This window comes from Triturus cristatus, chromosome 6 (assembly GCF_964204655.1).
Source record: "Triturus cristatus chromosome 6, aTriCri1.1, whole genome shotgun sequence".
NCBI lineage: Eukaryota > Metazoa > Chordata > Amphibia > Caudata > Salamandridae > Triturus > Triturus cristatus.
This window is the reverse complement of record NC_140589.1, coordinates 1,735,491,491-1,735,516,852: the sequence shown is the minus strand read 5'-3', so window position 1 is coordinate 1,735,516,852 and position 25,362 is coordinate 1,735,491,491. Positions and strand designations below refer to the sequence as shown.

The following is a 25,362-nucleotide window of genomic DNA, read 5'->3' as shown; positions in this document are numbered from 1 at the left end:
ACCGGGCAAAGAGCGGGCCGTTTGAGGCCGTTCGAGGACTGAGAGGACTGGACTGGCCCACCCTTCTTGGCTCGACATTTTTGGAAGCTAAATTAATAACCGAGGGGAAACAGACCTACCTTTGTTACAGTGCCTTAGCGCTATGGATCCAAGGGTAACCCGTAGCAAGTCTTCTAAACGTGGGTCACAAATTAGTGGCCCCATGGATGACTTTATAACCCGCACTAACATAGCTATAGATGAAGAGATATACAAGCTCCAATCTCGGGTCTCGCTAGAACTAGATGCCGCCAGAAGAGTGTCCCAAGTAATTGCACTTTCTAAGAAATCCTCTCTAGGCCACATAGCCACTTCTGTTACCCCTGAGCGCCCAGCCCGCCCACATTGTATAGTCACTCAGGCAGATGTTTACCATCCACCGATCCCGGCTACTCCCCAATTTGCCTTGGGAAGTAAGAATGAGGAAACTCCATCGACACCTCTTAGTGTGCACACCCCTGTCCCCATTGCATTTTTCCCGAATCTGTCTAAAAATATCCCCAGTGGTAAACAACCGAAGAGGAAACGCAATTCTCGCTCAGCTTATTTCCGCAAGAAAGCGAAAATTGCTGTCCCAAAAGATCTACTAGTGACCAAAATCACAGCACTCAACGCTGGAGTAGTGAATACCCCTAATACCCAGTCATGTAGTGAGGGGCAGGGACAAAATACTTCTATTCCCTTCCTTAATACCCCAGTAGGTGTGGACCCCGAAGTAGACGGGTTAACTAATAACAAAGAATTTATAGAGGTGGTTTGGGACACACTTAAAAAACTTTTGTTACCTCTAGATCTAAGGCTATCAAGGATAGAAAATAACTTGTTAGAAATAGAGAAGAGCATTATTGCTTTGGCCACTCTTGGGTTGAAAAGTCTGGAAAACCAGGGCATTATTGCAGCTGACTCAATGCCACAACCTACCGCACCCCAAACCAATCTAGCTTCCTCCACAGTACCATCCACAATAAAATCTGTCCCTAAACCAAGGTCAGTTACGGGGGAGCAAGCTCGCGTTAAACCAAGGCCAGTTATGGAGGAGCAAGCTTGCGTTAAACCAAAGGCTCCCCCACAAGGTCACACAAGCAACCTGCAACATTCCAAACGCGAAACACCAAATAGATCGATTCTCAGTAAAACCCAGGTTCCCCCAGTCAAAGATAATTTTAGAGGCGGCTATATTGCCCTTCCCCCAGAGGCAAACGACTATGTGGTTGTCTTGACGGGTGTTCCTATGATAGGCAATGGCCAATTTGAAAATCACTGGTCGCTGAAAAATAAAATAATGCACTGGTTAAATGTTAACAGACCAATCCCCAATGGTAGAAGAAGTCGCGTACTGATGGTTCGCAGGACCCCCTGGGTAGGGCCAACGCTGAAATCCAGTTCGGGGGACTGCATAGTAGTGACCTTCGAAGACCCACACACGGCACACCACATCTGTAGTTGGCCCAGCAATGATGACTCCTTAGTCAAACCCAAACCACTATCCTTTTTTTATCCCCCCCCGACCCATCTGTAACCAGGGGGATAATTGGTCATTGGTCCAACACCACCAACGGCCGAATAGGCCCTGGTGTCACCGGGAGACCCTCCCACATTGGAATGGTCTCTCTACTTTTAACAGATTTGGTGGCCTAGAGGAGGTGGATTGACTTCCTGTGCAACCACCCAAACAACCCCGAAGGGAATTCTTAACTTCGCAAAGGCATCATTCCATTGATTGTCCAGCCCGAGTAGGACGATCCAACAATGAAAGGGTTGATGGGGTGACTTTGTCATTGGACATAACAGTAAATTGTAGCAGGGAAAATTGGTCAAACTTGCTCTGCATGACCCCCCCTGCATCTACTTCTCTTGAACACCCAGATTCTACCTGCCTGGTCTCCTATGCGACCTCCATTCTCCAGCAAAACGAGTCATTTGTGAGGTCTTCAAGACCTGTGGGTGCGATTGTTTCTCCTATGCCTATGCCCACTGACCCCATCAAGGTCTCTCTAAAAGCTGACTCTGTCTTAAAAATCCTATCTTGGAATGTGGCTGGTCTTGGTCGTAACTTTGACATCCCCGAATGGAACGACTTTCTGGAACCCTTTCTCATTTGCCTCTTTCAGGAAACCTGGTGTTTGGAGCCAAGACATCGAGTGGGATTCTCCACCTTTTTTATCCCTGCAGTCCAGGAGCAGGGATCCAAAGGTCGCCCGTCAGGCGGCCTTATTATATGGATTAGTATTACTCTGGGCTTCAGTGTGAAAGAAAGAAATACTCAATCACCGGATCTCCAGTGGTTAACGATAACACACAAAGGGGGAAGAAGTATGGAAATCTTCAACATTTACCTGAGGGGTGCCAAAGGCGGTGTATCCCATCTACCTACTACAGGCCTAAACCACAACCTGGCTGCTTGCAATGCGGACTCCTATATAATGCTTGCAGGCGATTTTAACTGCTGTTTTGAGCCCTTGGCCAGCGAAGATATCTTGGACACTTTTGAGGAGGACACCAGGAGAGGTATTCCTATTTTGAATCTTGACCCGATTCCCAAATGGTCGCAAAACGCTATAGAGATCAATGCCCTCTGTATGGAGCATAATTTGCGACCGACAAATGGCCGATCCAAATCTGACCATATGGGTGCACACACTTATAACAGACAAGACCATACGTCTAGGATTGATTATATTATGCTTAATTACAATCTCTGGCTATATCACCTAGATATGGAGGTTATAGTGTCGGGCGATAGCGACCACAACCCCTTATCGCTATCTATTTCATTTCCTTGGCAGGCTGGAAGCCAACGACTACTCGGACATAAGTGGAAATCCTCCCACGAATTAGTCCCCGCAAACTGTAGCAGGCGCTTAAAGTGGGCAAAAGTCTTGGCTGATGAAACAAGGATGGCCCAAGCCGGGTCTATTTTGGAAGAGGTGGAGCCCCGGATGAACACTTTAAGCTCAACCGATAATAAGATCTTACCTCTATTCACTGAGACTGTTTTGGCACTGAGTGACTTATTTATTGTTCCCCAAATCTCTCGTAGGGGTCCCCCGAAAACCTTGCCCAAACAGTCAGACAAGTGGTATACTGTAAAATGTCGTGAAGCTAAGAAGGAACTTGTTGTGACATTAAAGTCCAAAGACACAGTTGCTATTAGGGCTGCTAGAAAATTTTATTAAAAAACCATATTTGAAGCCAAACAGGTTTATGATTTTAACTTTTGGGGAGATTTAGTAGAGGCTAGCACCAGGAAGGATGCCAAGAGGTTCTGGGACCTATTAAGATCTAGGGAAAAGCCCACTGACCAGCAGCTAACTTGTAACATTATAGGGGGGGGGTATGGTTCGACCACTTCTCACAACTGTACTCCGCTCCCCCAGGCCTCCCCCAGCTAGCTTGCCCACCCATGGGTTTATTGCCTAATCCTACAATCAACCTCCCGTGCTATGATGGCCTATTTACCAGCTCAGAAGTAGAGCGAGCAATCCAAGGTATTGTCTCGAACAAAGCAGCGGGTCCTGACGGAATCCCAGGAGACCTAATCAAGAATTACCCACCCATTTGGAGTAGATTAATTGCCTCGCTTTTGAACGAAGTTATGTTGGGTGGAGTCTTTCCTGACTCATGGAGGGGTGCTGAGGTCGTACCTATTTTTAAAAAAGGTTCTAGGGACGACCCAGCGAACTACCGTCCAATTAGTTTATTGGACTCTTCTCAAAAGGTAGCAGGGAAGGTGGTATTGGGCAGGATCAACGAGTGGGCAGATGGAAATCACATCCTGTCAGATCTTCAAGCGGGCTTCAGAACAGGAACAGGCACAATCGAGCAGACGTTCCGCCTTCTAATGATCTATTGGAAAGTGGTGGTGCTGGGAGGGGGCAGTCTGTATTTAGTCTTCATTGACTTGCGGACTGCCTTCGACCTGGTACCACGCGCACTTTTATGGAACGTCCTCGATGGGTTAGGCCTCCCTCCTTATTTGCTGTCGCTGCTTGTGAAATTTCATGATAGGAATTTCGCCCAAATTAGATGGGGTACACAGGGAGAGAAAACATCTCGTATCCCCGTGGACAGAGGCGTTCGCCAGGGTTGCGTGCTCGCCCCCACTCTGTTTTCTCTTTATATTAACGGAGTGGTGGAGCATCTTCTACAACAACCATCGGATGCACCAACCCTGGCTGGAAGGAAAATCCCAACGCTCCTGTTCGCAGACGATACCCTCCTAATCTCAAAATCACCAATGGGCATTCAATCGCTGCTTTCTAGCTTTCAAACCTTCTGTGAAGGAAGGGGTTTGGCTATAAACATAGGCAAAACTAAGTTTTTAGTCCTTAACCCGCCCAAAAAATCCGTCTATCCCCCGGTCCTAGATTCTGTCCCACTTGATCGCGTCAAAGAATTTGATTATCTGGGTATACGCATCAGTGAACATGGTAACAATGGCTTATCCACAATTGGCATATTTAATTTACTTATAAGTTCCTAGTAAGGTGCACTATATGTGCCCAGGGCTAGTAAATTAAATGCTACCAGTGGGCCTGCAGCACAGATTGCATTACCCACTTCAGTAGCCCTTTAAACATGGCTCAGGCCAGCCACTGCAGAGCCTCTGTGTGCAGTTTAAACTGCCATTTTGACTTGGCAAGTTAACATACTTTCCGGGCCCAAACCATCCCTTTTTTAAAATTACATACAAGTCACCCCTACGGTAGGCCCTAGGTAGCCCTATGGACAGGGTGCAGTGTATTTAAATGGTAGGACATGTACTTTTGAGTTTTAAATGTCCTTGTAGTGAAAAACTGCTGCATTCTTTTCTCGCTACTGCTAGGTGATCTGAAAGAATTATGCCAGAAAGCTTTTGACGCCTTAAAGGAAGCCATGTGCACGGCACCCCTGCTCAAGGCCCCCAATTTCTTGGGCAGACGGATGCCTCATGGCACAGGGGTCGGGCTCTCACAGCTAAATGAAGAGGGCCTGGATCAACCTAAAGCCTTAATCAGTAGAAGGCTACTTCCAGGGAACAGAGGTGGAGCGCAATTGAAATTGAAGTCCTTGCTGTGGTCTTGGCACTGAAGAAGCGAAGGCCATACTTGTTTGGCACTCACTTCGGGTTCAGACAGACCACAGGCCCCTCAGCTGGTTAATTCATATGAGGGGTGAGAATGCCAAACTGCTGAAGTGGTCAATCTCCCTACAGGGAATGGACTTTACGGTGGAACATTGACCTGGCACTGACCGCGCCAATGCTGAGGGTTTCTCCAGGTTCTTCCACCTTTGTGAATAGAACTCCAGGTACTTCCACCTTAGGGAAGAGGGCTTGGGTAGCTCTCCCCACATTCTGCTGAGGAGACACGTGTTAGACCGGACATCCTTAGCGTGGTCACCTGACTTTCTGCCTTCTGACCTCCTGTTTTGCTGGTTTCATTTTTGCTGGCTTTAGGATTCTGGGCACTTTACCACTGCTAACCAGTGCTGAAGTGCATATGCTCTGTACTCAAACATAGTAACATTGGCTTAACCACAATTGGCATATTTCACTTACTCATAAGTCCCTAGTAATGTGTGCTATATGTGCCCAGGGCCCGTAAATTAAATGCTACTTAGTGGGCCTGCAGCACTGATTGTGCCACCCACTTAAGTAGCCCTTTAAACATGGCTCGGGCCTGCCACTGCAGAGCCTGTGTGTGCAGGTTAAACTGCCATTTTGACATGGCAAATTAACCTACATGCCAGGCCCAAACCTTCCCTTTAATTATATGTCACCCCTAAGTTAGGCCCTAGGCAGCCCTGTGGGCAGGGTGCTGTGTATTTAAAAGTTAGGACATGTACTTTTGAGTTTTACATGTCCTGGTAGTGAAAAACTGTTACATTCATTTCTCATTACTGCTAGGCCTATCTCTCCCATAGGTTAACATTAGGATTTCCTTGGAACCAGTGTAATCTTCCATTGGGAAGAGCGCGAGATTTGGAGTTTGGTGTCTCTGGACTCACAATTTAAAATCTCAAATTATGGTAAAGTATGATTTTAAATTGCAAGTCTGAAAATGCCACTTTTTAGAAAGTTGACATTTTCTTACTTTATCCATTCTGCGTCCCTGCCGGTCTCAGAGTACACTTCTGGGTTGGGTGACAGCTGAGCTTCGTGCATTCCCGCTAGACAATAGAACAAAGGAAGCTGGGGTGACATTTGTGCACTGAAGGCCCATCGCCTGGCTGATGGGCCTTCCTGTAGTCAGTCTGGAGCTAGGGCAGGAAAGACTGGGATCTTGTGATCTTCAAAGGGCTCTTTGAAGTCTCCCCCCCCCCCCCTTCAAAGGCACATTTGGGTGTAAGTACTGGACCCCTGACAAAAGAGTTCTCTGGGCTCTCTATAGGACAGAGATCTCCCCGAGTCCCACACCAAGGTCCCCGAGTTGAGGCACACACCAGGGTCCCCGAGTTGAGACACTACACCCAACGATTGCGCTTTGACAGGAAATTCTTTCTATATTTGCCAGTGGACCACTGTGTGGTTTTGTAATATTTCATTTTGAGCATTTTCTTTGAGCAGAAGCATTTTCTTTTTATTATAGGTCCTGACAAATACCAAAACACCTCATCTGAGGGTAATATGGCAGAAATATATAGGCTTTTTCTGGTGACACATTCAAGCAGGACTAATCTACTCCTACAGTGTCCCTTGGTTTAATCCTGACCCAGGGGTGCATGAATAAAGGTGTACTCGTACCCTGTAGCCAGTTAAAATCACTATATTACCAGTCGCATGCTCTGCTTACCTCACCACCCTTCAGCTCACCCTAGGGTATCTACTATATCTCTAAAAAAAAAAATCCAGAAATCTCCTTCATAATGAGGGAGTTGTATCCCGCACCGTGAACAGTTGTCACGGAGCGAGGATATTCCCGATGCTGAAGCATGCCACCTTTGGTGGGAAATCATCCTTATGAAGAAATAACCCATTACAGTTAAGTTACTTATGTTTCTTCTTGCTTTTTCGTGTGAAAGACCCAGGTATTTCTTTGTGTGTTGAACGTGGAGATACATCTAGCTAGATGGCTAACGAGCCATTTAGAAGTAACTAAGCTGTTCAATGAAAGACAAGCTAGGTTCTGCCCTGGACACAGAACGGAATCACTGCAAGTTTTCTTTATTTTTTAAAGAACTTCTCTGTTGGCAGTCAGTGGACCACAATGGCGCGGCATTACTGATGGGTCTCTCTGCGGCATTTCACACTCTCTGCCACTTCATCTTGCTAGACATTCTCAAATCTTTCAGGAAAGAATGGCAGGCCCGTGCATGAATTTGTTTGAACTAACCGGTCTTAATCTGCATCTCCTGCCACTTTCTGATCCGCAAATATGACTTATCGCGTAGTCCCATAGGGCCTTTTGCTCTCTTCCACACAGACACGTTTTACTTGTTTGTCAGTGATACAGTTAAAACATAGCAGGAGAATTTGAGCCAGTGCTAAGTGCATTCTAAAGTGGTTACCCTATCATCCACCAATAATGTAACCATAAATACAAAAAACTGCAACAGGCACCTATGCACATACAGAATGCAGTTCTCAGTGTTGGATACATAACATTTTATTCTGTCACTTTAATTATGTTGCATGTTGTACAAATAATTTTGAATTGATTATACAGTCATACAGTGTGTACTTATATATATTTCATAGTTCTTTCAGATGAATTCCATACAGTAGGCCATTATTTAAAAAGAAACATGAAAATCATTTATTGGGTAGAAATATTGAAGCTGTGGCACAGTCAAAACATGTTTTGTGACACTTATCACTTTTTTAAGGTGTTTTTATTAAATAACGTTCAAATGATCAAGAGGTAATTTATCGAATTCGACTTAACAGTGGCAAAACCTGACACAATACTTGGCGATGTTTATTCTGCGAAACACTTGCGTTGTTTTCAAAATAACATTAAGTTCACACATTTTTACTGGGACGATTTTCAACAAACACAAAATATACACAGAATATTCTACATTGAATTTAGAAGACCATTATAGCAGATCTGCAACTTATTGTATATTAGTGGTCTAATTTCACTATGTCCACTTACTCAGTAACCATTGTGTGTCAAATTATAGGTATGACCTCAAATACAGTATTTTAAGTTGAAATGTGGAAAATCTAGAATAAAGAAGGCTACTATTCTTTCAGAACAACCACTGATAAGTTCAAGTTCTTTTTCCTCTATGCATTTGATTTATCCTCTAAATTTTAGTTATTTGTTGATATTCTTTTGCTCCTAGAGCGTAGATGCAATGGTGAATGTGCAATTAACAAATACAAAATAATAATGCTCAATAAACATTGCACCTTTGCCCAACAAAACACTTGTCATATCTTTAAAATGTCTTTGCAGTCACATCAACCCTCTTAAAACTGTCCTTGACAACTGCTAAATTACTTTCTTTCATGAAGTGTTTTAGTGCAAATGTGGGCTTCTGTGCTACATTTATACTAGTATCGAGGCTACATTTATAGAAGGCCTGCAGTGTGTATTTGTTCTGAATCCTCTTCCCTCCCAATATCGATCTACCTGTCTAGTTTTTTAAAGTTCAGCACAGTCTCCGTTGCTCTGCAATGGTAATCTCTGGTCTGGAAGGCAGAAATAATGTCTCCAGCTCTGATGTACAGTACAATGATGACCCATATCTCCAACTCCGGTTGAAAGGCAATGGAAACCTAGATTTGGTTGACAGCTACCTAACCTAAATCAAACGTTTTATGTCTCATTATTTTGCCTTTATGACTTTTTTGAATGTCCAGTTCAGATTCATACTGTTCATTACATGGCCAATATGCCTTCTGCCTTAAATGCCCAAGCCTGGCAGTTGTGATACTTATCAATAAGGAGTAGCTCTGTGAGGGGACAGTTCTTCAAAATCCAGGAGTATCTGTTTGAGGATACAGTTGCTCAGTCATGGGGAAAATCATTGTTAACAATGTGAGGAGCCATTCTTCAGTGTTCCCCTCATATTTGTCTGCATGTACATTTCTCCTTACCCTATATGCACATCGTCCACACCCAAATACACCTTGTTGAAACTATGCACAACCTACATTACCAAGCACCATTTCGGACCTGAATAAACACGTCCATATGATATTAAAAATAGAACTAACTAGTACATGTATCTCAGGTAAAACCTCTTGGACTAAAGCAGGGCGTCCTTTAATTTATTAAAGCATCCATTACTGAATCATCTGCCTTCTATATTTACGTCAAGTGTAGGGATGTACTGTTGGCAGCTTATTTGTTTTTATGATGCATTAATCTTACTACGTGTATTTCTCTCTGAAAACAATGACAGCCCGTTAGTCGTGTAATGGCTTCTTCTTTGTGTTTTTTGTGTAAAATCTTAATGTTTGTTGTGAAATACGTTCCATACTGCAGTACAGCTCTCCCAGCACCCCTTAAATGTTATCTTTGTATCCAGCAAACTGTTCCTCTTTGCCCCTCAATCATATTGTTCAGGTACCTTATATTTAGGCCTACAAGATATGATTACCTCCCTGTATGAGACCTTCTCCATCAACTTTAATAGTGTTAACAAGTGTAAATGGTACACATTTAAGGCACTCTGGGACAGATCCCTCAGACTTAAAGCCTAAGATCTGTTGAGACGACGAGAAAAATGTATGATTGCTGGCCAAAGAATAGGTTGTTTTTTTAAGAAACATTGTGTGGATATTTAGTGCTTGGACCTTCCATGTCACAGAGATCACCTGCTTAGCTGCCGTGGTGAAGTGACACATTCATTTGCAGTCCGCAAACTTGCAATCTTGGGTTTGAGAGATCAAATTTTTAATTGGGGAAATGCCTGTCCTAAGGATCAAGGAAGCAGACCACTAAAACTAGAAAACAGGTCTTCTGTTTCTCCTTTAAGTCTGCAAATGTAAGAAATACCCTATCACCCATTTGAAATAATTGCAGCTTCTTTATTACATATTACTAAACCACACTTCCCAACACAAAGGATGGAATAGCATTTGGCGTTGAGGAGGTAAGGGTACAGCCAGAGAGTCTGTAACCTCTAATAGCGGGTGACATGAACCGATTTTAAAAAGAAATATTTATTCAGTCCAAACATTCACTCTTGACAGCATCTTGGAACTAGGCATTTGAAAGTAAGAGAACGAGTCACTGGGGTTAAACCAAGGAGTTTAACAAAAAGAAAGGTCTTTAGACTGGTCAGCCTTGGGATGGTCTTCCCTTAAACTTTTTGCCTTCTAACTTCCTGTTTTGCTGAATTTGTGTTTGTTGGCCTTAGGACTCTAGCACTTGGTAGACGTGGTAAAGTGCACAAAGTGCTTGTGCTCAATCCCTAAAACATGGTAAAATTGGCTTGCACCTGATTGGCATATTTAATTTACTTGTAAGTCCCTAGTAAAGTGGTATACCATATCCCCAGGGCTGGTAAATGAAATGCTACTAGTGGGCCTGTAGCACCTATTGTGCCACCCACTTAAATATCCCCATAAAACATGTCTCAGCCTACCATTGCAGCTTATTCGACCTGGCTAATTAAACCCCTTGCCAGGCCTAAAACATCTTTTTTTTTTTTTTTTATACATATGTCACCCATAAGGTAGGCCCTAAACAAACCATAGGGCAGGGTGCAGTGTATGTAAAAGGTTGGACATGTACTTTCAAGTTTTACGTGTCCTGATAGTGAAAAAACTCACACATTGTTTTTAACTACTGGGAGATCTATCTCTCCCACAGGATAACATTGGATTACCTTATTACATTTAATTTGCGATGAGCTTTGCTTGGGAGCAGGTAGAAATATCATGTTTGGTGTCTAAGGAATCTTAATTTAAAGCCCTTTTGTAATTCCTATATAAGGAGGGTTCTTTCATCACACTACAGTACTATAAGTAGCTGGGACCTTGCACTGTATTAGATGTTTACTTATACCATTGTTTATCTTGATCGATTAGGGAGTGGTATTCGGGAGACGCTGCTGAATCGGTGGATTGGGCTTTGACTCTTGTGCTGGCCCGTGCACTTCCTACCTGACTAATATCCCTTATGTATGCCACGGTTATGCAGACTGTGCCTGGCTGGGAGCTACAACACAGGGCCCTGCTGTCCTGGAGTCATTATATAGGGAAAGGGGGCAGGACTCCAGTAGTTTTTTCCACTTCAAAGCTGGCACCAGATATAACATTTGGACCCTCAGACCCCCCCCCACCCCACCACCACCACCATCCCTCCTCAGTTCTTTTCTGGACCTGTGGAGGACTCTGAGGACTGTGGCCTGCTGTGTTCTTCAGACTAGCCTGCTCCACCAAGAGGACTGCCCTACTGCCTGCCTTGTTCCCTCAGAGGACTGCCCTGCTGCTTGAGACCTGCTTTTCTGCTTGACACCAGGACTTCCAGAGTGACTTCCAGGGCTGTTTGGCTGGCCTCCTGATCAGAGCTTCAAGGGCACAAAAGGCTCCAACCATGTTGAACCTGTATCTGGATCCAGCCTAATTGAATCCTGACCCTCCTAGTGATGCCCCTCCTGTCCTGAACCTTTGAAAGTGGCGTCCACATAACCAACACCAAACCTTGACACTTTTTGTTCCAACCAAAAACTACTCGAGAGAACACATAGGAGACCCGGAACTTCCGGCTCGCAAATTCGTAAAAGGTGTATCGCCTGTCATTCTCATCTCGCACTAGCTGCTGCTATGTTCTGCTCCACAGCAACAAATCCTGTTCAGCCACTCCTCACAGAAGGCTCATTGGGCCTCGTGTAGCCCTTGTCAGCTACTGCCTACAGCTTCGTCCCGAAGGAGATTTTTGACATCCAAAAATGAGGCTAAGTCTTAAAGTAGAAGTCTTCACCGCAACTTTGTCCAGTGGCTCTCTGACGACGACACCTCCTCCGTGGACACCGGCAGCTGCCTTACCCCACTGAACTTTACCTTCTCAGACATTTTTCTTCAGAATATCCTCTAAGTTCGAAGGTAAGCGGAGACCCGGCCCAGTCCACTTTGTGTATCTGAACCGTGCCCCATCGCGGTCTGCCACAACTTTCGACTTTACCCCGGTCTCGCACGGTTAGATGTCCGCTCTTGGCGCTTTGGTCTTTTAGGTGCTGTTTTTTACTTTAAAATGTAAAAATTCATAATTAATGTTCTACTGATTCGATTTTTGTCATTGTTGGTGTTAAATAATATATTACCTTCTACTCTCTTTTTCTAAATTAGTGTGGGATTTTTCTTGTCTTTTGTTTGCACTTTATTGCTGTTTGAGTGTCTCTAAGTTAAGCCTCTCTGCTTGTGTGCCAAGCTACAGGAGGGTTAAGGCGCAGGTTAATTTTGTGAATTTTGTGGTTCACACCCCATTTCGCAACATTTTTCAGAGCTGTCCTAAAGGATAGGTGACCCTGGATAATGTCCACATAGAATGGTTGATACAAAAATTGGGCCCAAGGTGCAACCATATGCGCACCTTCGCTTGATCTGAGGAACCTTCAGCAGAATGGCAGAATCTGAACTTAAAATGCTAGACATTGAGTGCCCCATAAAATGTTCAGTGAACTGAGATTTGATTGTAGGGTCAACCAATTTCTTGACAGCAAAGTTTCGAATCAGTTGACGTATTTTTAGTAGGGAGCCTAATAACCCAAGGTATAGGCTGGTGCAGAAGTCTATTTTAGAGATTATATGCAGAGTTGGTCTTGCAAAGCAATCTTTGCATGGAAGGGAGTACTTTACTTATTTAATGTTGTGTGTTTAAGTAAAAAAGAGGTTGAAAGGATAAACTAAGAATCGGTCTTCCTCCTTGGCACCGCTCACCCAACTAGTTTACACGTCAGAGGGCGTTGTTACATAAATCAATAATTTTCACAAGCAACAGCTTTCTTTTCTCCATCAATTTCATAAAATGTGAACTCCTCCATGCTTGTACAGCCCTGAGCCATTTGTTGAAGTTGGTCAGAGGAAGAGAAGAGTTCTGGTCTCGCGGATCAGCAGTTGAATATCATTGGCAAAACAGATGGCCAAAAACCTGATTAACCGAATCATTTGATGTAGGTGCTTGGCATATGCATTGAGAAACAAAATGGGTTACAGAGAAAAGACTGGAAGGGCAGACAGAGGTATTTGCTGATCTAATAGTCAGAAAGAATTCTTTATTATTATGAACAATTTTGTAAGAAAGAGCAAAACCATCTCTTTACAACACCTTCAGTCATGACCATGTTCAGACAAATCATCATGATGTGATGGGCCACTGCATGAAAGGCAGCAAACTCATCCAGCTGAGTCAACATTGTGGAAGATTTCTTACGTGTCAACTACTGATAATATCTACATTTAATATTCTTATTTATAAAACACATTTGTCTGGAGTCCAGCAATTTGTGACTCTCTAGGTGGGTGGATAGATGTTTAACCACTACACTTTCTAATAGTTTTGCTAGAAATGGGAGGACACTAATTCTCCAAGGAGATGTCAAGAGCAGGATTCTCCAACCTTATCTGAAAAAAGAGCGACTTTTCATCCCGAGCTACTAATATTATTGGTATTGTAATAGTGACCACCTCAGATACGTTTATTTTATTGGCCACAATATGCAGGATTACCAGCAGCGATCACCTCAGTTAATCAGGCATGATTTCTAGCGTTTATGTAAAAAAAAAAAAAAGAAGTCTTCATTAATTTGAAATACCTCGCATGGGGTAATATAGAACAGAACTACAAGGACCCTCGCACCAAGGTAATACCATTAGTAATAGGTCTCCCCAACGCTGCATGATTTATCATTCAAATATACATTTTAAATATATTTTGCTAAATAAATCATTTTTCACCAAACATTAGTATTTGAGTTCTGAAATTACACACATTTTCATCTCCAATATATGCTTTTCAATTTTAGTATACATATATTAATTCAACCAAGCAAGAAGTTCTAATTTATCAGGCTGGGCAGCACACAGGAGAGCTACTTGCAGGTAGCTGGAGAGCAACCAGTAGCTCATGATCTACTTGATGAAGAAGCGTGGTCTAGTCTCCTTCAACAGAAGTAGTCCCGCTGCCTGTTTCCAAGCTGCTCGCACTGTGCCTGTATGCAAGGCTAGGTTCAGCATCTTGATAAAGTGGGGAGCCTTGGTTGGTAGCTTAAGCACAGGTTCAGGACAGATGTAGTCAGGTGATCCAGATTTGACTATGTGGAACACTTCTTTTACTTCCTTCACTGGGGAGTGGGTGGGGATGCGACCATCTGTGGAAGGCTGAATGTTAAATGCTCATACAACTCTCTTTGAATCTTACTAAAGACAAAGGATCCTAATTTATCACTTCAGATGCTCCTGGCAAGCCCTTTGTACTTTACTGAGTATTTTTATATGAAACAATCTTGTCTTCTAGTACCATGTTCATGTAATGTTCACATTTGTATTTTACAGATTTAAATGGTATAGATTTAACTCCTGTGCAAGATACTCCTGTAGCATCAAGAAAAGAGGATACCTATGTGCACTTCAATGTAGATATTGAGATCCAGAAACATGTTGAAAAGCTAACAAAAGGTTTGTTGTTGAACCTATAGTATGACTTAAGTGGAAGCATGACCAGTAAAATGTTTGAGTAGTTGTGCCTTTTTATACGCTTTTTATATATTAACAGTTTATTTTTACAAAGATATGAATTATTAAAATGTTTAAACTTGAGGAATAAAATACACTATTTGAAATGATTTGTTTCCTCATTAATCGTACTTGCAGACTATATTTACGCAGATTTGTTTAGTAGAGTAAACAAATGTAGAGGAATGACTATGTGGCTTGGTAGGTGCTCCTAGTCTGTCGCCTTCAATTACATATGACTAGAGAGCAGTCTTATTCTTAGTCCTTTTTTTTTTTTATTTTTTTTATTTTTAACTCACTTCGGACTTATTTACTTTCTATTGATTAGGCTGTGCCAACACTTTTTTTCTTTTTGTGACAATTTTTATGTGATTGGAACCAGACGTATTCCTCGTGCTCTTGCATTTCGTAGGCCACATTGAGACATTGTAAGCATATAATCCACTCGTATAGGATGAAAAGACTGTAGGATTAGTGTGCTTGCTATCTGACACACGGAAGACCATCTGGTGAAAATAGGAATCTTGAAATGGGCATTTAGGAAGAATCTTTCAATCACTCTTTACCACCTCTGCTAATCTATAAATGCATGGCCAGGGGGTAGAGAGTCTGATGTGCATGGCAACATCCTTGGTCCAAACAAAAGACTGGGGGGGGAGTGCGGACTATCCGCTTGTAAAAAGCAATCATCTTTTCTTTTCGCTTGTAGTGGGTTTCTCTAACTGCTCATGGCTGTTGCCTTGACGCTGTCTTCTCCACAGACTTGCCAATTGTATATGCAGCACTGTTTCTGCCTAGGTCATCCAACATGATCTTGAATCCTCCTGCCATCTCTTGTAGGGTCAGGAGTAGTAGAGATGATTGTATGACCATCCATGTCTTGCCTTGGTGCCCACAATATGTTGGGATAGAGACTCCCCCGCAGATTACTTTTCTCCCCAGACCAAGCTGCAAACCAATGGTTGAATGTAAGTAAACTTTTCTATCGACTTTTGCAGTACACAATGCCATGTGCTTCTACTCCCTTGACCTAAATCAATTCACAAAGCAAAATTGCACTATGGACTTAAAATAGCTTAAAGAAAACTACAAAGACAAGCAGACAGGAAATCATGAGACGCATACATGTAATTGTAATAGCAGGGCTTCATCAAATAGATTTGTTTCCTTTAACTTTGGAGAACTCCTGACCATTTACCCTTCTTGTTCCTTTCAATGTCACCATTGTTCCTTCCCTTCAGTCTCGTTCTGATCCCACCTCTCTCCACTTAGCTTCCTTCATAAAACTCCTCACCTATCAGGTACCACTTTACCCTCCACTTAAGCTTTCTTGCACTTTTCTCCTACTAGTCAATTCTTCCTTCCTTTTCCTGCTCATTGTGCTACCTGGTATGAGCTACAATGTGTTGTGTAGGGTAATACACTTGCTTAGTGTAAACAAGAATTAATCTAACAAAACAGAACGCTCCCTGAGCTGAAGCGTACAGTAATCAATACTTGACACCCATTTACAACAATAAACGTAAGTCAACAGAACACACTTGTTGTTCAATTTATATATTCATATTTTTATAATGTTTTTGTACATGGTGGTCAGACATGTAAAAAACATAAAAACTTGACTTTAGTGAAGTTTGAATATATAAATTGAACAACAAGTGTGTTGTGTTGACTTACGTTTATTGTAAATGGGTGTCATGTCTTAATTACTGTACTCTTCAGCTTAGGAGGCGTCCTGTTTTGTTAGATTAATTCTTGTTTACACTAAGCAATTGTATTAACCGACAGAACACATTGTAGCTCATACTTGATAGACCCCGGTTCTGAGGGACACAGGGTAACACCATTATTCTTAATGGCACTGCACTACCTGGGCCAATACAGTGCAGCGTGACTTGGATATCCCAGTATCCCTTGTTCTAAGATTTAAACTGTTCAATGTAATTTTAGGTCTATTAGTTCACATACTTCTATTACACTATTATCACACCTTTAATTTTCACCATTGCCCAACGGCTTCACACCTGGCACTCCATGAAGTGCAGTCCTAACTACTTAAAGGTTCCTGTTATTTTTGGAATGTTTATCACGCTCACCCGTGCTGTATTGTTCATGGTCCAGTCAAGCTCTGTAGAAAATGGAGGCCCGTTATTGCTTACCAACCCTTCTGGATCAATATATGTGTGGAATACCTCGGGGAAGAATTTATCCTAATAAGCCCAAAGCATTCCACTTGGTTAAAAAGCCGGTGAAAGAAAGTACCACCACCTCAAGTTCACTGTAATAGCTGTGACATTCTTTTTGAAAGGCAAATTTCAGCAACACAGTGGCTCTAAACTAGGGCTGGTAGAAATTTTCATTAAGCTAGGAGAATTCTCTTAATCACGCATTACACAATTTTGTATATTTCATTTTTAAACAAGTGTTTATCTTGCATTAAACACTTTCGTGAGATACCAGTGGGAGACTGGTACGCACAGAAAACGCCTCTCGAAGAGACATTTTCTGCACTAACCAGTCTCCTGACAATATCTCATAAAAACCTTTTAACGCAAGGTGTGTGCTTGGGTAAAAAATGTGACGCGAGAAACTGGCAATTCACTTTTTACACAAAGTGTAATTTTATGGAATTCTGCAAAACATATGTTAGACCTGGCACCATTGGCGTAGGTCTCCCTTCTATTTTTTTTGTCACTTTTTGTCTCCTTGATGGTTGCTGGCGTTAGACGCTCTGGGCGCTGTGCCACTGCCATTCAGTGACACCGCGCGAATGCTCCTTATTATAAATTAACTGTATGAACTAGTATAGTCTTAGTAGTGCCAAGGAACATGTTAGGAAAGTGGAATTTGGTATGCTTGAGCTTCAAATATTAAGGTGCATCTGGTAGTGGTGATTGACTTTATATTCTGAGTGTGCAACTACCGCTTTTGGAAAGCAGGTATCTTTTTGTCTAAACCTTCCTGTGTGTTTTCTTGGTGTGTGTATTGGCTGTCTGGTTTGGAGGGCCAGGGCAGGCTGAGGCCGACCTGGGTCGAATGGAGGAATCTGCCGTTGAAGTATGGGGAGGGGTGACCCCTTTGATCTGAGCAGGGCTGTGCCTGGCAAGGTGAATGATGGCTCCACCTCCCACTGGACGTCTGATGGTGGGCCCCCTCTCCCTGAAAGGGAGGATGCCGCCTCGTAAATAAAGTGACCCAAGTCGACACCAAACTGGTTCTGGCTGGGTCGAGTGATTTATGACTTTCTCAAGAACAAAGACTTTTGGGGTATAAAGATCTGGGCTGAAACCCCTTCGTGGTGTGTAACTTCGGGATGCCAAGACGAACCTCTGTCCGTGTAATAAGAGGGCAAGGACGTTGAAACTTTCATCCATCTACTGAAGCAACTACCCAAGGGCCTGATTTGAGCTTGCCTCCTGCCGAAGTCTCGGGGACATTAGACTTCATTCGTCAGCAGCCCGGATTCCTCTTGAAGGGAATCCTACCTGCAGGTGAGACCTCTGTCGAGAAATCCAGGGTCTCTAGTTCTACTGTGGGGAACGCCGCATTTGACTTGCTACGGAAACTATTGCTTTCGCCATTGTGGGCCGCTGCAGCTGAGGAACTGTGACGCTGAGTGCCCGCATTTGACTTGCTACGGAAACTATTGCTATCGCCATTGTGGGCCGCTACAGCAGAGGAGCTGTGCCGCTGAATGCCCGCCTTTGCTTTGCTACGGAATCCATTGTGTCGCCGTTGTGGGCCACTGCAGCTGAGGAGCTGTGCTGCTGAGTGCCCGCATCTGCCTTGCTACGAGAACCATTGCTATCGCCATTGTGGGCCGCTGAAGATCCGTGCCGCCGAGTGCCCGCATTGGTCCTACCACGAGGATACTACGAGAATCAGTGCTATCGCTATTGTGGGCCGCTTCAGCCGAGGAGCTGTGCTGCTGTAGGCCCGCACTGGCTTTGCTGCGAGAGTCGTCACCACCGCTATTTTGGGCCGCTGCTGCTGAGGAGCTGTGCCGTTTAGTGCCCACCCTTGTTTTGCTATAGAAACTATCGCGGGCCGCTGCAGCTGAAGAGCTGTGCCGCTGAGTGCCCACGCAAGCCCCCTACATCACAAACTTTGCCGTCTTCTGCACGTGCCGCTGGGCACCGCCTTCCAACCCCGTCATAGGATTAGCGTGAGTGCACACCGCGGACTGCTGCAGCCGAGGAGCTGTGGCTGCTGTGAGCCCACCTGTCATCCCCCACCTTCCCCGTGAGGCTGTGTGCTGTGCCCCCTTTATATCCCAGGTATATTGTGCATCACCGGGCCGCCTAGGCCCGATCTCGAACTTGGCTCGTTCCACCCGCACGCACGAGTGCTTCCATTGCGCTTGAATGAATCTGTAATTATGTGCATTGTGGTTCTTTGAGCATTTCTCTGTTTCGTGCTTAACCTATTTAAAGATAAATATTTTTCTATACTTGCTTGTGGTGTCCGTTTTGTAGCGTCTTTCCAGTGTTATTGTGTATGGTCATAAATGCTTCACACACTGCCTCTGAGATAGGCCTGTCTGCTCGTGCTACGTTACCACAGGGTTGAGCAGGAGTTATCAAAGGGTGTAGCCCCCTTACTCTGACTTAGGAAGAAGGGTCACTATTTGACACCGGCACCAGCTGCTGCCAACTGGAGGCTCCCATTTCTAACAACATACATTTACAAGATTCCGCACAACCCTAATCTAGGCAAGACTTTCACGAAAATAATTTTGTTCAAATCGCTTTGGTTCATCAGGCAGTTTACAAGGAAGGTCCACTTTATTTCCAGGGGAAATTCAAAAGATACAGTTCGAGCCATCCGCTTTGGTTGGCCCGAGACCATCATCTGATGCATCTCAAGATCAACAAGTCTTCTGCTTTTAGCTACTTAGTGGACAAACATTTGAATGCTCTACCTCGACTTTAGGGGAAATTACCTTTCACCTCTCATTCTGGAAAGCTCTTAAGACCTTGTTATCAGCCTCTCCTTATTATCTGAAGTGTTGCAGTCCTCATAAGCTAGAACGCCAGGACACTGTGTTTGAGCAACAGTAGTGCTCTGGAGTTTTTCATAACGTAGAGCACCTTACCTTCATTTGAACCTGAATATACCTTCCTGAATACCTAACCTTGTCTCTCCCTTACAGCATTATTTTAAAAAATTTCTTCTGTTCATGTCGAAAAACATTCACACTGTTTCTCGAGGGATATCAAGTAGTCTCCCTTCAACAAAAAATCTTCTTTACTTGTACATTTAAAGCAAAACGTGTTGCTTACCCTTTGTACGCGTATTAACTCCAGTGTCAACAAGGTAACACCTTAACATCGGTACGCTTCAAAATGAGTACTAACTGATAGAGGAGAATAGGTAGAGGTTGGGGATTGGTACTGTTGACCAGTGATTTGTCCTCTATAGGGTAGAGACCCAAAATATCATCAACGTTCTGTAAAACTGATCCATTTTATTATTGTGTCTGTGATTGAATTCAATTATGGACACTTATTTGAAACAGTCAGTCACCAAAAGAAAACCTACATTATATGCTGATGGTTTGACTTCCAGTTGGATAAAATCACATTTTTTGCTTTTCTCAAAACTCTTGGAATCCATAAGTTCTTTACTCCAGGACTTTGTTCTCTTTCTCTGAGGATCCTTTCTTCTCTTTACAACTGTTTTTAAACTTTATCTTGTGCCTAATCTTCTGCCTATTTGCTATCTTATTGAAATAGCCCGCTGTAAAGGATAACCATTTATTCATAATCTCTATAGCACAATAGAACTGGCATTCATCAAAATCTGATCCTAAAAAAGACGCTGTCTGTACTTCACCAAACCTGCAGTTCAAGGCTGATTTATTTCCACTAGAACCAGTTTCACTTATCCTTTCAAAGTGGCGTCTCTTCTTGCTAAAGCATTCAATTCTGTAATTTGTAAGTAGCAGCCTTAGTAACCAATCCACAGTTTCCACAAGTGCCATCTGCTTCATGTATGCAACAAGAACCCCACTAGTATTCTGGACCCAAGGAGTGCAAAGCAGAGACTTGACTGTCCTGATCGCCTTCAGTATACATGTCCCTCTAGTCTACCCATTCAGTGAATATTTTTCCCTCCGCCATCACAAAAATAATCAAGAAACGAGGAGATGTGTTTAATTTTGTAACTATAGATTTTTCATTGCCTTGGAGCAGACTGACATAGTTAGGGATTGTTTTATTTTATTTTTTTATCCTTTTTATTGGCATTTTGTGTAATATAATAATTGAGTACAGTAGGATTTGACAGTACATAGTAGTTCAGTAAGTTCACTGGCTGGCTTTAACAGTGAGAAATGCTCTGTGTGGGTACTAGCTAGTGGGCCATCAAGATGCATGATATCTCGCATCCTCATTGTTCTGGTCCAGTCACTCACTTATTTCTGACAATGAATCCTCATGCGGGGGTTCACATATATTTCCTCGGTAGATGTTCCACTTTCCCCACACCCGTGTTAATTTTTTTGGGGCACCCTCTGTGCACGTAGACTGATTTCTCCACTATCATTGCATTGTTCATGTCTTTACACCACTGGTGAAGGGTAGGAGTTTGTCGGGATTCCCAGTATTGTTGAATATTACGCTTTGCCAATGTCATGCCTAGTGTCACTCAGTCCTGAGCTGCATGATTGAGATCCGTGGGCTCCCATATATTAAGGAGGCATCTTTTTGGTTCTGGTAGAACCGTAAACGTCGTGACTTGCGAGAGTGTGCGCATAAACGCCCTCCAGTAATGTGCAATCCCCGGACAGAGCCAGAGGGTGTGGAAGAGTGTGCCTGATGCACCACATTGTCTAAGGCAGAGCGGTGTGTCCGTTCGGTCAATTTTGTGTAGGATTGTCCGTGTATAGTAAGTGCAATGTAAGATTTTTAATTGTACCAGCTTGAGTTTAGACGATATCGCTACCTCCTTAGGAGCCTATCTTCTAGTGGTGAAGATTCTGCGAGCTGCATACCCGGTGGAATCAGTGCCATGAGCACGTGTCTGATCTGCATGTCTCAAAACGTTTCCGTTTTTGTCAATCCATATGTGACCTGTACTTGGGCAAAAGTGACCATTTCCCCTTGCTTCCATAGATCTCCCACTCTTGAGATTCCTATCCGGTCCCACTGCCGAAATCCTTTGTTGCGTAGTGTACCTAATAGATTCGTGTCCCATAATGAAATGGCCTGCGTTATTACTCCCTCCCAACCCAGCGCACATTGTGCCTGTTGGAAATACCCCACTCCCACGCCTGAAGAGGTTGGTGGTAACGGGGTCTCTCCAGACATACACAGTGGTAGCTTGGCTCGAGTGGTCGGAATCAGGCACCGTGCTAAGCATACGTCATACCCATACAATAACCATGCGTGCATCCGTTCCAAAAACGACTCTACACCGTAAAAATTATGAAAATATCTGTTTATCTTCTTTTTCTCTTAGTTACTGATTAAATAAATAATAACACAATCACCATATACAAGGCTTTTTCTGTGGAAGGGTACGTCAAATATATACTGTCTTAATGATTCAATAAATAGGGGAGATCATAAATAATTAAGGCATAAATATAAGTGCATTACATACAGGCAATTAAATATTATGAGGCAATAAATACTGCAAGCCAATAAATATTGTGCGACAAATACTGTGGAACAATAAATACAGTGAAGCAATAAATAGGTTAAATACAATAAATACAGTGCTCTCAATAAATAATTAAAAGCTGACAGTGACACTTATAGAATCAGATCACATTTAGATTTCTATGGGCTGATTTGGCCCAGTCACAGCTTGGGGTTAGGTGGATGGCTTGAGGGTGTCTATTCCCTGGCTTGGACAAGGCTGAGGCCCAAACTGAGGTAGATAAAGGGGGGGAATTCTAGAGACCTGGCTCTCTCACTCTACACAACCCCTCTGAATTAGTCTCAGCTCACCCCTGGCACAATCAAGCTGGTTCCAGCACCTCTCTAGCCCCTAGGGTAGTCTCTCAGGATTCCACAGGGCCTTAGGCGCCCTCTATTCCACTTACTGCCCTTTTTCTGAAGCTCCGACGCCGCTGGAGTCGTGTCGACGCCGTGAGGCGGTTCCGGTTCGGTGTCGGCGGCCTCGGCGCAATGTCAGTTCTTGACGACGCCGGTAGGCGGTTCCGGTTCGATGTCGGCGGCCTCGGCTCGATCTCGACCTCCGGTTCGATGAGGTCGGGTAGTCTTGGCTCGATGTCGACTTCGGGCGGCTCCGGTCCGATGGCGATCTCAGGTTCGATGACGCCGGCCGGCCTTGGCTCGATGTCGTCTTCCGGCGGCTCCGGAGTGCGATCCCCACTCCCGACCTCCGGTGCTCCTCTCCTCAGGTTCCGGCGACTCCGAAGTGCGACCTCCACTCCCGACCTCCGGTGCTCCTCTCCTCAAGTTCCGGCGACTCCGGAGTGCGATCTCCACTCCCGACCTCCGGCACGCTTCACCTCGGTCTCCGGCGACTCCGGAGGGCGGACTTCACTCCCCCGTCGACGCCGCTCACTCGACCTCGGGTGACTTCCTCCTCGACCTCTGGTACTCTCTACGACCTCCGTCGGCGCCCTCTCTCGACCTCTGGCGGCTCCGGGTACGACGTCTGCTTTTCCAGTCAGCGCCGCTTCTCCACCTCGGGCTCCGGGTCTCTAGGCTTCTCGACGTCTGTCTCCAGGAAAACTAATAATCAGGTCAGGACTTTGCTGTTCTTTGCTTCTAAGGCCTGTTCCTGCTGTCCAGGTCCTTAAGATGGTTTTTCTTGCTTCTTCCCACACAGGGCTCCAGGCTGGGCTCAGTCAGTAGGGACTAGTATCAAGGGTGGGTTTATGGACCCCACTCCAGGCACAAGTTTCCACCCCTGCTGCCTCACTCCTTCCTCCTTCAGGTTTCTGCTGCTCTCCCCTCACCAGTCAGGTGCCAACTGCCAGCTCCAACTGTCAACTCTGGCTTTAGCTTCTCAACATTCCAAACCGCCTCCAACTGTCACAGGGTTCTGGAATGTTCTGGAAGGTGCTGGTAGGTTCCAGTGGGTTCTGATGATGTCACAGGTGGCCACCATTTTGTGCTCCAGGCCCTCAGACAGAAGTTCCAGGGGTAGATAAAATGGCTCCCTGAATCTGCATCAATACTAAAAAGTCTGGTGGTTCCCAAAAAGGAAAAATTCTAACAGGGTTTGAGGCAAAAGTGGGACAAAATAAATAATGATGAGGAGGGACTACCCGAAGGGCTGACAGGTCTAACACGCGTCCCCCCCCAGCTGAAAGTGGGGAGAGCTACCCAACCCCTTGGGAGTTCTCATCACTAAGGCGGAAATACCTTGAGAGACCCGTCTGCATTGGCGTGGTCCACTCCAGGCCGATGTTCCACCTGAAAGTCCATTCCCTGTAGGGAGATAGACCACCTCAACAACTTGGGATTCTCCCCCTTCATCTGCATCAGCCAACGAAGGGGTCTGTGGTCGGTCTGAACCAGGAAGTGCGAGCCAAACAGGTATGGCCGCAACTTCTTCAGAGCCCATACCACTGCAAAGGCTTCACGCTCTATTGCACTCCACTTCTGTTCCCTGGGAAGTAGTCTCCGGGATAGGAAGACCACGGGTTGATCCAGACCCTCTTCATTGAGTTGCGATAACACTGCCCCAATGCCATGTTCTGATGCATCTGTCTGGACAATGAACTCCTTGGAAAAGTCTGGGGCCCTTAAGACCGGGGCCTCGCACATGGCTTGCTTCAGCTTCACAAAGGCCTGCTGACAAGCCTCCGTCCAGACTACCTGTCGAGGTTGTTTCTTGGACGGGAGCTCCGTGAGGGGGGGGCTACGATGGTACCGTACCCCTTCACGAAGCGGCGGTAGTATCCCGTGAGGCCCAGAAAAGCTCGGACCTCAGTCTGTGTCTTGGGGGGTTCCCAGGCCATGATGGCCTCGATCTTCGCCTGGAGGGGTTGCACCGCTCCCCTACCCACCAAGTGTCCAAGGTACACTACCGACCCCTGCCCGATCTGGCACTTGCTGGCCTTGATCGTTAATCCAGCTTGTCTCAGGGCCTGGAGAACAGCTTGCAGGTGACGCAAGTGATCCTCCCAGCTGTTACTGAAGACGGCTATGTCATCCAGATAAGCAGCAGAGAAACTCTCCATTCCGGTGAGGATCTGGTTTACCAGGCGCTGAAACGTGGCAGGTGCGTTCTTGAGCCCAAAGGGCATCACACAGAACTGGTAGTGGCCATGGGGCGTGGAGAAGGCTGACCTTTCCCTTGCTCCATCAGTCAAAGAGATCTGCCAGTACCCAGAGGTAAGGTCAAAGGTACTTAGATATTGGGCAGCTCCCAGCCGGTCAATTAATTCATCCGCCCTAGGGATCGGATGAGCATCAGTTTTGGTTACTGAATTCAGTCCCCGGTAGTCCACACAGAACCTCAGTTCCGGTTGGGCACCCGGTGGTGCAGCTTTTGGTACTAGTACCACCGGACTGGACCAGGGGCTGCTAGAAGGTTCGATCACTCCTAGCTCCAGCATCTTAGTGACTTCACCGTTAATGCTGGCTTTCACCTTGTCTGACATCCGGTAGATCTTGGACTTCACAGGTGGGCTGTCTCCTGTGTCCACGTCATGGACGCACAGGTGAGTCCTACCCGGGACAAGGGAGAACAACGAAGAGTACTGCCCCAGGACCTGGCGGCAG

The 25,362-nt window shown here is 44.8% G+C and overlaps 1 protein-coding gene across 2 annotated transcripts in view; it reads left to right on the top strand.

Moving 5' to 3' along the window:
• Nucleotides 1-25,362, top strand: part of AIDA (axin interactor, dorsalization associated) — a 180,980-nt gene that overhangs the window by 145,787 nt on the left and 9,831 nt on the right. Inside the window, exon 8 of one of the 2 annotated variants that reach the window (XM_085612970.1) lies at nucleotides 14,474-14,596. The exons of the other annotated variant lie outside the window; for it this stretch is intronic. Coding sequence (XP_085469096.1) covers nucleotides 14,474-14,596 — 123 coding nt within the window. The remainder of the gene's footprint in view (nucleotides 1-14,473; nucleotides 14,597-25,362) is intronic. 2 annotated transcript variants of the gene reach the window in all.